At 24.1% G+C, this 10,846-nt stretch overlaps 2 protein-coding genes across 7 annotated transcripts; both read left to right on the top strand.

Annotated features, from left to right (window-relative positions):
- The first annotated feature begins 149 nt into the window (after positions 1-149).
- Rbm13 (RNA-binding motif protein 13) lies at positions 150-3,301 on the top strand. 5 transcript variants are annotated; one of them, XR_015293907.1, is made up of 9 exons: positions 150-522; positions 583-629; positions 696-839; positions 926-1,238; positions 1,314-1,565; positions 1,661-1,738; positions 1,820-1,976; positions 2,088-2,254; positions 3,240-3,301. XR_015293907.1 is itself a non-coding variant. In XM_086913729.1 (8 exons), the coding sequence occupies exons 1-8, from the start codon at positions 508-510 to the stop codon at positions 1,836-1,838; spliced, it is 807 nt and encodes a 268-aa protein (XP_086769855.1). In that variant the 5' UTR covers positions 150-507; the 3' UTR covers positions 1,839-2,015. The 5 variants fall into 5 exon arrangements, 4 of the variants coding, with proteins under 4 accessions (XP_086769855.1, XP_086769853.1, XP_086769856.1 ...); XM_086913729.1 differs by lacking the exons at positions 2,088-2,254; positions 3,240-3,301 and having other exon boundaries at positions 1,314-1,445; positions 1,507-1,565; positions 1,820-2,015; XM_086913727.1 differs by lacking the exons at positions 2,088-2,254; positions 3,240-3,301 and having other exon boundaries at positions 1,820-2,015.
- LOC100862973 (post-GPI attachment to proteins factor 2-like) lies at positions 3,240-10,689 on the top strand. Of its 2 annotated transcripts, XM_086913733.1 has the most exons (5): positions 3,240-3,552; positions 3,641-3,908; positions 4,045-4,242; positions 4,332-4,456; positions 5,869-10,689. In XM_086913733.1, exons 1-5 carry the CDS (start codon positions 3,388-3,390, stop codon positions 5,881-5,883), a joined length of 771 nt encoding a protein of 256 aa, XP_086769859.1. In that variant the 5' UTR covers positions 3,240-3,387; the 3' UTR covers positions 5,884-10,689. The 2 variants fall into 2 exon arrangements, with proteins under 2 accessions (XP_086769859.1, XP_012349912.1); XM_012494458.3 differs by having other exon boundaries at positions 3,383-3,552; positions 4,332-10,689.
- The last annotated feature ends 157 nt before the right edge of the window (positions 10,690-10,846 follow it).

The following is a 10,846-nucleotide window of genomic DNA, read 5'->3' on the forward strand; positions in this document are numbered from 1 at the left end:
AAAACAGAGATAAGGATCAACTTTTGAATATTGTACCTTACTGTATCGCGTGTTGTATCTTCAGAAAAAATATTTTTGAAATATTTATTCAAAAGATGGCGTTAATAATCAATTCTATTCTATCTCTTACCTTTTTTATTATTTGTTTTCCTTGTCTACCTCTGTGTTTCATTTTGGCTCTAGAGATAACTCTGATTTCCTAATTTTTATTCTATCTTTCTCTCACAATTTTTTTCTTCCTACATTTTTTGTTTATATTTATTTTTCGTATTTTAAGTATGGAACAAAAAATATATTGAATATCATTTTATATTTTATATGGAAAATATATGTACTTTATATGTGATTTTATTAATTCACCGCTAGATGGCACAGTATTCCATTTAATTTACCAGATTTAATATAACCTATAATGTTGAAAAATCTTTGAAACACGTGTATGTTTTTTATATAATATTTATAAAATATAAGAGATATATTTTATAAAATATATAAAATATAAACAAAATGCAACACGACGATGTGAGTATATTATTTATATTTATATTAAATATTGATATTTTATATAATAAATTGTTTTAGGTTGTGTGGAGTGTTATTAATAAGTCTTTTTGTTCTTTCAAAGTGAAGTATGTATAAATTAGAAAATATAAAAATAATTTTTCATAATTTAAAGTTATATTTCATTTTTGTAGTACTAAAACACAGAAGTTTTGTCGTAACGAATATAATCTTACGGGATTATGCAGTAGAGCATCATGTCCTCTAGCAAATAGTCAATATGCAACAATTAGGGAAGAAAATGGTATAATTTATTTATACATGAGAACAGCAGAAAGGTAAAAATTTATTATTTAATATAAGAAATTAAATTTTCTAAAAATTATATAATAAATTATAACATATACATATTTATTTTTTTCAGAGTACATTTTCCAAAAAATGCATGGGAGAAGGTAAAACTATCTAGGAATTTTGAAAAAGCAATTCATCAAATTAATGAAAATTTGCTCTATTGGCCTGGTTTTATAAAAGCAAAATGTAAACAAAGATTTGTGAAAATTACACAATATCTCATACGTATGAGAAAAATAAGATTAAGAAGGCAAAAACAAATTATACCAATTCAAAGGAAAATTGAAAGAAGAGAAAGACGTAGGGAAGAAAAAGCTCTTATAGCTGCAAGATTAGAAAAATCAATAGAAAAACAATTAATGGAGAGATTAAAGCAAGGCATGGTAAATATTTTTTTATTATAATTATTTATATATGTATTCTTCCAAATGTTTAAAAACATAATTTTTTTTTTTCAGTATAATGATATTTACAATTTTCCACAAAAAGTATTTGATAAAGCTGTAGAAGCTGTAGAAGTTGAAGGTGAAAGTGAAACTGAAAATGAAGAAGAAGAAGAACAAGAAAGAGAACTACAAATTGAGAGAGAGGTAGAATTACAATTGGAAGCAGATGAAAGAGAAAGAGAAACAAATGAACCTCATTTTGTAGAAGCAGAAACTGATGAAGAAGATGACGACAATGATTTTAATATTGAAGAAGTATCTATGGTAATTTATATTCTTCATTTAAATATAGATTGTAATTTTTCATATTGAATTTTTCTTATTAAAGCATATATATATTAATTGATCTGTTTTAATAGGATGAGGATAGTGATTCAGGACATAGAGAAGAAATCGAATTGTCTGACAATTTTATATCTGACACGAGCGATATTGAAGTAATGAATATTATATAATATATATTTGTATTTATTCTTATTTATAATTCAATTTCTTCTAAAATTATTATTTTATTATAGGATACAGTACCTATATTAGATAAAAAAGCAAAGAAATCGATTATCAAGAAAACGAAATTACAAAAGAAAACCCGTCCAAAAGTCGAAATTGAATACGAAATGGAGGAAGAGCCGCGTGAAAGAGTTCGAATATAATAGATTTTTAATTAGGATAATTGTAATTATATTTTTAATAAAATTACAAATTATTTTATAATTTTTAAGTTTTCCCCTTTTTTAATTTTTTCTTTAATTTTTATTATAGTTTATTTTTTTTTTTAATTTTTAGTAATTTTTAAATAGTTGGTGTATAAGTTCATTTTTTTAAAAACGAAAAAATTTGAAGTTGGCGCTAATACGAAATGCATTAGAAACATTTATACAGACCATAGATGGCATTTCTTTGAACAGAAATTCACAAACTAGCAGACGATACGTTTGTACACAAGGAATAAGGTAAATTCTCTCGATTTTCTGCATGAAGATCATAAATGAATATGAATGAATAAATTGTTGTTAACAGAATATTAATTTAAATAAATTGTTATTTATTTGAAATTATGACATATTATTAAATTTCTTTCTTTTTTATATACAGTATTGAAAAGTTATTTAATTGTTCGTATATATTATATATTCTGTTTATCTTTTATATACTGATTCGAATTTCGAAACATTTCTACTATTTTGAACAAGAAATAAGGTTTTAATTATTTGTTAAATCAATTAACAATCTAACTGTTAAATCCGATGCTAGACATAGATATAACCATTTTAATAAAGTAACTTTTCATAATTTAAAGAAAAAAAGATAAAAAAAAAATATTTATTTTTTAACTAATTAATAAAGTTTCGCATCGACATAACATAAATAAAATTCAATTATAGGTAATAAATTCTGTGCAAAAGTGTTAAATGTAATAATAAATTATTTCCAGGCAAATGTCACGAACATCGCGTTACCCGTGACAGTGCCTTTGTTTGCTATAAATAGAAAAAGTAGGTTATCCACAAAATCAATTCTGAAAATAGAGAAATTAACTAAATATGTTTGTTATTTTGTGTATGAAATTTATAAACAAAGATCTAATATTATATAATTGCAGTTTTGATTGCTTTTGGAAAAATATTTTTATTTTATTTCATAAATGCCTTTTAATATAATATTTATTTTAATTATTTAATAAAAAGCGAAATAAATACATAATAAATAACATGTTTATTAAATAAAACTCATTTTGATGAATATGTAATTGTACTTAATGTACTAGTACTGATCATAGTTGTTTAATATTCCAATAAATATTATAGTGTGAATTTTATATAGTAATGATATATATGTTATAAAATAATATATGAGAATAAAATAAAATATAGATTATGTTTTAATACATTTTTATAATGTTTTTTCATTTTACTAATATAAAATTTTTTGTTACAGGCATATTATGAAATTTTTAAAGAAACTTTTTAATATTTTTAATAAAAATTGAAAGGCAGAAATGATCCTAATGTAGACTGATTTAGATCTTATTTTTAAATATTTTTATTTTGTGCTTAAATGCCAAATTTTATTACATAATTTCACAATGGAATTAAACAATGTGGGAAACAATAAAAGTTCTATACATGTGGCAATATCATTCAAGAAATTATGTATAGCAACGGTATCTTTACCTCTTGTTACACTTTTAGTGTGTTTTATTACTGCATATATCTTCCAACAAGATGATATTCATGAAACACACTGTAGAGTATGTAAAATATATATATTTATTATTTTTTAAATTACTATTTTAAATATATTTAATTTATTATTTTTTAAAATATTTTTATTTTTAGGTTTATAATGTACTTCCATCAATCTCAGCTATTACTGGTATATCTCCTCAAAGATATTTATGGCGCATAAGTATAGCATTACATATAGGTCCTCGTCTAATTATTGCTAGTGTATATCATTCATATTATTATAAAATACTCAAGACAATTGAAGATGTACCATCTAAAATCATGGGATGTAGACTTTTAAATCTATGTTATTGGTTAAGTATTGCGGAAGTGGCAGCTTTATGTGGTGTTACATATATTTCTAACAGAGAAAATTATTGTGAGTACTAATATAATATAATATAATATTTGTTAATTAATTTACTATTTCAATATAGTACTATTTTAATAACATAATCAATTCTATAATTCATAATTATAGAAATTGATAATAATAAATATTATTTATCTTTTAGCTGTGCATGAAAAAATTTTCATTGCCTTTATGATTAGTTCTTTAACATATATGTTAACAGCAGTGAGATTAGGTCGTCTCATAACACCAAATGCACAAAGTCTTCAATACAAACAAGCACTTTTTATAACTAGTCTTGTTAGTACTGTTGGACTTATTATTTTCTTCCTAAAACACAGATTATTGTGTCATGATCTAGGTAAGAAAAATTACATTTTTTAATTAAACTTAATTGTAATGATATATATATAATATGTATAAAACCTATTATAATCTTTTTTTTAATAGCATTTAGCTGGTTTTCATTATGTGAATATGTGATTGCTTCTGCAAATATGGGTTTTCATGTGACCGTAATTCTAGATTTTCCCAAGGAGCAATTGATTGTTGGAAATGATTTACCTGCCTTAAAGGTGGATTAACTTGTAATATTTTGTACTCATTATTATCTTTTTATTGTCATCAAAGTGCCTACTGCCACTGTCTGGAAGTGCTATTGCCAAAAATGATAAAGAAAATAATATTACATATTATATATAACTGAGTATCCACTGATTGGTAAATATTTAATATTATTTGTAAATATTTATATATTATGAATGAAATCAAAAATTTAATGAAATCAAATATTAAAAAAATTGTTTTATTAAAAAAAAAAAATCACAAATATAAAATTCATATTAAAATTGTCATAATTTTTTTTTTTTAACTTAAATTCAATAATTCTCTATCTATTGAATCTCAATTTATATTCAAAATATTTTTAAAAATGTTTATTTGATACATATTTATTTGATTAAATGCATTATTTAAATAGATTCTCTTTATTATATTTATAAAAAATATTTTATATATTTGGTGGATACACAGTTTAAAGCACAATATTTTTTTTATTAGAATTATTATTAAGGATTTTGATGTAATAATACTCATTTTATTTAATGTATACTTTGCATAATGCAAAAATTTAAGATATTTTTATCCTAATATTTCTTAGTCATTGATGATTTATTTATTATATTTATTATAAATATACACATCTTTCAATAGTTCTCATGATGGCACAATTAAAGGTAAAAGATAAAAAGAAAAAAATTTTAAAAATCTAGCGCTTCCAAAGTATGGCACTGGTATCTTCCCAGGCAATGAGAAAAAAAAAATCTTTAATGGCCTTTTAGGTAGTGGAAACTTGTAGTGATACAAGACAAATATGTATCCTACATACAAACAATATTCAATATAAAAACCTAGAGTAATGGAATTTCATATTTAATTTCTATGTCCAATTTAAATAAGGAAGGAATTAGTATTAGCATAAAGTAAAAAATTGTGACATGTTAGCTATAAATTAAGAATGATTAATTTATCCATAAATTATAAATTAATTATAAATTGCTTTTTTGAAAGTTCTTTACAAAGTGAGAAATCTAGTCGATAATTATTTCTAGTCGTTTTACAAATCTCTTTTTTTTATCTGTTTTAAAACATCATCATTGTTACGTCGGACTATTTGACGCATTGTTAGCATGTAGGATGCATTTACATTAACGTGTCTTTCGTCTTCAATGAGGATACGTTCATGGAATAAATGTACGTAATAATTTAAGATAGAATAGAAATATTATTCATTATTGTACAGTTGTAATAACATTAATATATTTTGTGTTTGGATAATACATGGAATCGCATGTTATATAAAAATGAAGACAAGAAATCTTATGCACTAAAAAAAAAAAAGGAATAAATTATTTGATAGTTACATAATACATGGATTATAGCAATATTATGTTATGAATATGATTATTGTTTATGTTTATATATGTAGCATACAAGTTTTTAAGTGCAATACGATTGGCATTTCGATTGGCATTTCGATAATTACAATGAAAATAGACGAGGATATTCAAACAGAAATCTATAGTTATCTTATGACATACATATATTCTCGACCAAAACATGAATGTGTTACGTCCAAAAATCACGGAGCAAATTGACGAAGATAATTCGAATAACTATTTATATTAAATTTTATAATCGAATTCATGTTCTCTTTAAAGATATTCGCATTAATATTTCACACAAAACATTAAATAAGAGGAAAAAAAGAATGTTTGTGATAAAGCATACTGCTATAGTTACTGGAATTAGTTTTATAAATCCTTGACACTATATATAATGCTAAAAGCAGGTGAACAAAATCATTACCATGTTCTTTAAAAAAAAAAATGTATTTACATGGCATGTATTTTCATATAAGAAACTTTTATTCTTTTACATTGTTTTTAATATTTTTTTGATAACATACAATCATCTATGTTTCTCTGTACACATTTACAATAAACGATTAAGTAAAATTCCTTTGTTGGAATACATAAAATGATCATTAAATTCAGTTTTCAAGTGTTCAGAAGCATATAAAAACGTAAGTCGCGTACAATCAAACATATCTTGATGGTTCCATTGTAATCAAGTATATTTATACTCGTAATATAGAAATAATTGCGAACTATTATGAATTAATTGATTGACATTAAAATCCGTGCCAAGTGATGTATTAAAGATACTATGATGTATTCGTCATTGGCATCATCTCATCCATGATGATCCATAGATTTAAATCTAACAGAATATCTTTAATAAATCACTTATTTCTAATATTCTTATCGTATCAACTATTTTTATGATGATATTCGTTTATAATTTTATTTGATCTGAATATATTTCAAAATTAAACGAGTTTCTATATCTATAACTATCTGCTATTCGATGCACATAGATAAAATTTACACTGCTATATATGTATTATTATATTAGTACATTGTCTTAAAAGGCAATTGCAAAAATAGTTCATTTTATAATGTACAAGAGAATTAAAAGAGATGTGATAATTATTTGATTTTTTGTTTGGAAATTTAAATGATATAATAATTTTACATAAAAGAATTCTATTTTCAATATTTATTTAGGTTTAGGTTAAGAAAATTTAATCATTTATAGAAATCGTAATAAATTCATTATATATTTAATAAAAATAATATCAATAACAAAATATTGCTTCAATTTATATACATTCATCAAATTGTTTGCATAATGTTTAAATTGAAAGATTATCTATTGATCTGAATATTATTGTAATAAAATTTGAGATTATTACGATTATTATGATAAATCAACAATTTTACTATACATTTCAGGCTCTACATTTAATCATACAAATATAATCAATATAAATAAATCTTAATTTTTGTAATATTTTGAATTGAATTATATCGTATTATAAATTTTCATATTGTTAATAAATTAATTTTATATTTTCATAATATTAAATTATACAAGAAATAATTATATAAATATATTAAAATTACATTATTATTCGAGCAATTATTTAAAATTTTATAATGATAATTATAAATAGAAAATATTATAAATGTAATGTACGTTTATATAATATTATTTGTTCAAAAATTTTTCCAAACAATTAATCAAAATTTTCGTCTCGAAATATCTTGTATACTCACAAATATATATAAAAGATTAATACATACATTTAAATAATAATAAATTGTATCCACTCGTTGTTCATCTCGGTAAATGATTTTATAGAAAGCTTGTACATAACTTATTATTATTAAAACTTATATAAAATCGCGTTCGATTTCCAACGAACGATTAGTTCGTGTCTGATCTAGAACGGTTTATGTAAAGTAGTGTGTAGTTTGTAGTTCGATGTCAGAGCATGATGCGCTGATGAGATGCAATATTGAGTCAACCTTGACATGTGTCAGAATCTTTATTTAATTGATGTCGGCCATTTGGCACGATATCACTCTCATGAATTAGGCTGTACATCATCTTGCGCCGTTCGAACAACAGATTTATTATGTAAAGTAGTTCAAATTAGGTTCTGGAGCAGAGTGATACTATACCATATATATATATATATATATAATGATTATATATTATAATGATTATACATACATATACTAAAAATATTCATATTATTGCTCTTTGCTCCTTGTGTACAGCACATATATATAATTCAAAATACTGAAAAGACAGTGAAAAAATCTTTTTATTGCAAATAATACTGAAATTGACGAAAGTTAACAATCGATGATCTAGGGAATATTCTAACCTAGAAGATTAAAAATTTTAGTCTTGGATCATATTTTTAAAATATTTGCACAACATATTATAATACATTTTATGTGTATGTAAATTTGCAATGAATTAGATTTAATGAAGAGAAATTTTTTTTTCAAAATGGCATTTTTCAAATTGGCAATATAATGTTCTCGATATTTTTCAAATTAACATGCGTTTTATATACGCATATAAAAAAATATAAAGATCTCATTATTTTCTGAATTAGAATTGAATCATTGGCAATATAAAAAGACATTAATTATATTATTAATATTATTTTGTGTTATTTAGTCTACTTTGAAAGATACCCGAACTTCTTTAGAATAAGAAAAAAATGAAATATTTTATTTACGCCACAAAATATTCAAGTTATATAGTCGTTTATGCAAATGTAGCAACGTTTATCTTGATGATACTAAATTTTAAAAAAAATTCAAACTTAAAGAAAATATCAATATAAATCAATATAAAATATCAATATAAAAATTGTTAATTATATATTTTTTTTTTCACGTGCCAAAAATATACCAAAAAATGATCGTTTAGATTAGAATATTCCTTTATATTTGTATTTAAAGCTTAAGAGAGAAGATATGAAAAATATCTTCTCTCTCTTGGAGACAAATTTTAGACGTATATACATATATATAAATATATATTATTCATTTAATTTGTCTAATGCATGCACGCACATTATAGTAATTTCGAAATGAGCTTTTAACTACCCGACCACACAATTTATAGCGGGTATTAAGGATCTCGTATTTAAAAAGGTTGAATTTGTCGTAATAATATAGGATAAAGGAAGTTAGGAAACTTTTATCATGATAACACGTTAACATTTTCAGAATGACTAAAGAAAGAACTAGAGAGAAACCACAATGAAATTAACTAAAATATTATCTCTATGCTTTATTTTTAGAATTGTATTTGAGCTATATATTTCTAAGAATAACAAAATTTATTTGTGAATCTGTATTTTACTTGTTACACACTTATTTACAAATAAGATGTACGTATATTTTTTTCTCGTTGAATTTTATAAATTTAAATGATTTAAGAAACTCGTAGATTCGATTGAAGATTTGAATTAAGCAATAAGCGTCGAAATTATCGAAGAGCATATTCTAATAGAATTCTCGAAATTTCGACTCCTAGGAATCAATGAAATTATTCTTGTAATTCGCGACATATTGAAATGCGTGTTTTCTCTTTCTCCATGTATGAATCATTTAAACGATTGACAATTCTGTGATAATCGGCACAAATTGTATGATAACGCTTTTGTGTTTGTATAGTACATTTTCTCAAAGTATACGTATATGTCTTTTATAGTACCTATAGTTACGTAAAACTATTTAAAAAATTAGCAATAATTTATTTATATATATCTTTTTTCGAGATTTCTCACGAATTATTTTTGCATGATATTTCGTTTCGGATTGTAAATATGTAGAGCATTACAGAATTCAGAATTCTTGTTCTCGTGGGATCTTGATCTCGTGAAGTCGCCATCTTACAAAAGTTTACAATTATTTTTGTTACCACCAAAAAATTTTTTTTGAAATTTCTCGATTAAAATAATTTCCGCATTTTGATCATAGAATTGTTTAAAAAAAATATATATATATATATATATATTTTGAATAATCTAATCTACGTTGGAATATATTCACGATTGAATTGTGTAAGACAAGATTGGACCATACTCGAAAATGTCAAGAGAACTGGGTCGTATAGAATCCTTTTGTCATTCGTTGTTATATATTTTTTTATAAATACATTATCGTCCAAAATCGTTAATAAAACAGATTGCAAAAAAAAAAAAAACAACAAAAACACTACTTTCGTGCAAACAATAAATTAACTTATTATATATTTAATTAAATATCTGTCGTGAAAAAGTGAATATCATTTTTAAAAAAAGTTTCTTATGGACGATAATGTACACGAATATATAAATCGAACGACAATACGAAACGAAAGATTCGAAGGTGTGCCCCTCTTACGGCGTGTGTGTTACGCTCGATCTTCACTGGTGTATACGCACGATCAATTAGAGCGAAAGTGATCGAGCATCGACTAAAACTTCGGCATGGCTGGCGAAGGTAATTGAACTCGGTTGACCTTAATACAGAGAAGTGAGAAAAGCGTGATACGATACGTGTGACGATGACAGATACGATACATCTTGTAAATGAGGCAAAAGTAGAGGGGTTGAACGAACGAGGCGATGAAACCACGTCTTTTTATTTCAGTTATTAAGTTCACTTTCGAAAGGCTTGTCGGTATGGTTTAATGTAACGAGCAACATCTGTAATCGGCTTAAATAAGATACTACCCTGTACTACTGTGATCGAAGTGTTTAGAGTGAGGTTATGAGTAGTGTGTAACTGCGTGGATTTGTTTGAGAGAATAAACGTATTTGGAGATGGGTTTTCCATTGTACATGTATATGTAATTAAATAATAAAACGTAATGTGCATGTACCTACTCTTAAGCGTGTTGAATTATATTGTTTTTTCCTTTTGTCGGTGATCGTTGCATAATTAATTTAATAAAAACGATGCTGACTAGACAAAATTTCGTCACCAAGTGTATTTTTACCTAATTAATTATTCAAGATATAATTTTCGATTAATTATTTCCCTTCGAAA

Source organism: Apis florea, unplaced genomic scaffold (genome assembly GCF_048593485.1).
Source record: "Apis florea isolate Af1SG1 unplaced genomic scaffold, ASM4859348v1 contig_3496_pilon, whole genome shotgun sequence".
Taxonomy (NCBI): domain Eukaryota; kingdom Metazoa; phylum Arthropoda; class Insecta; order Hymenoptera; family Apidae; genus Apis; species Apis florea.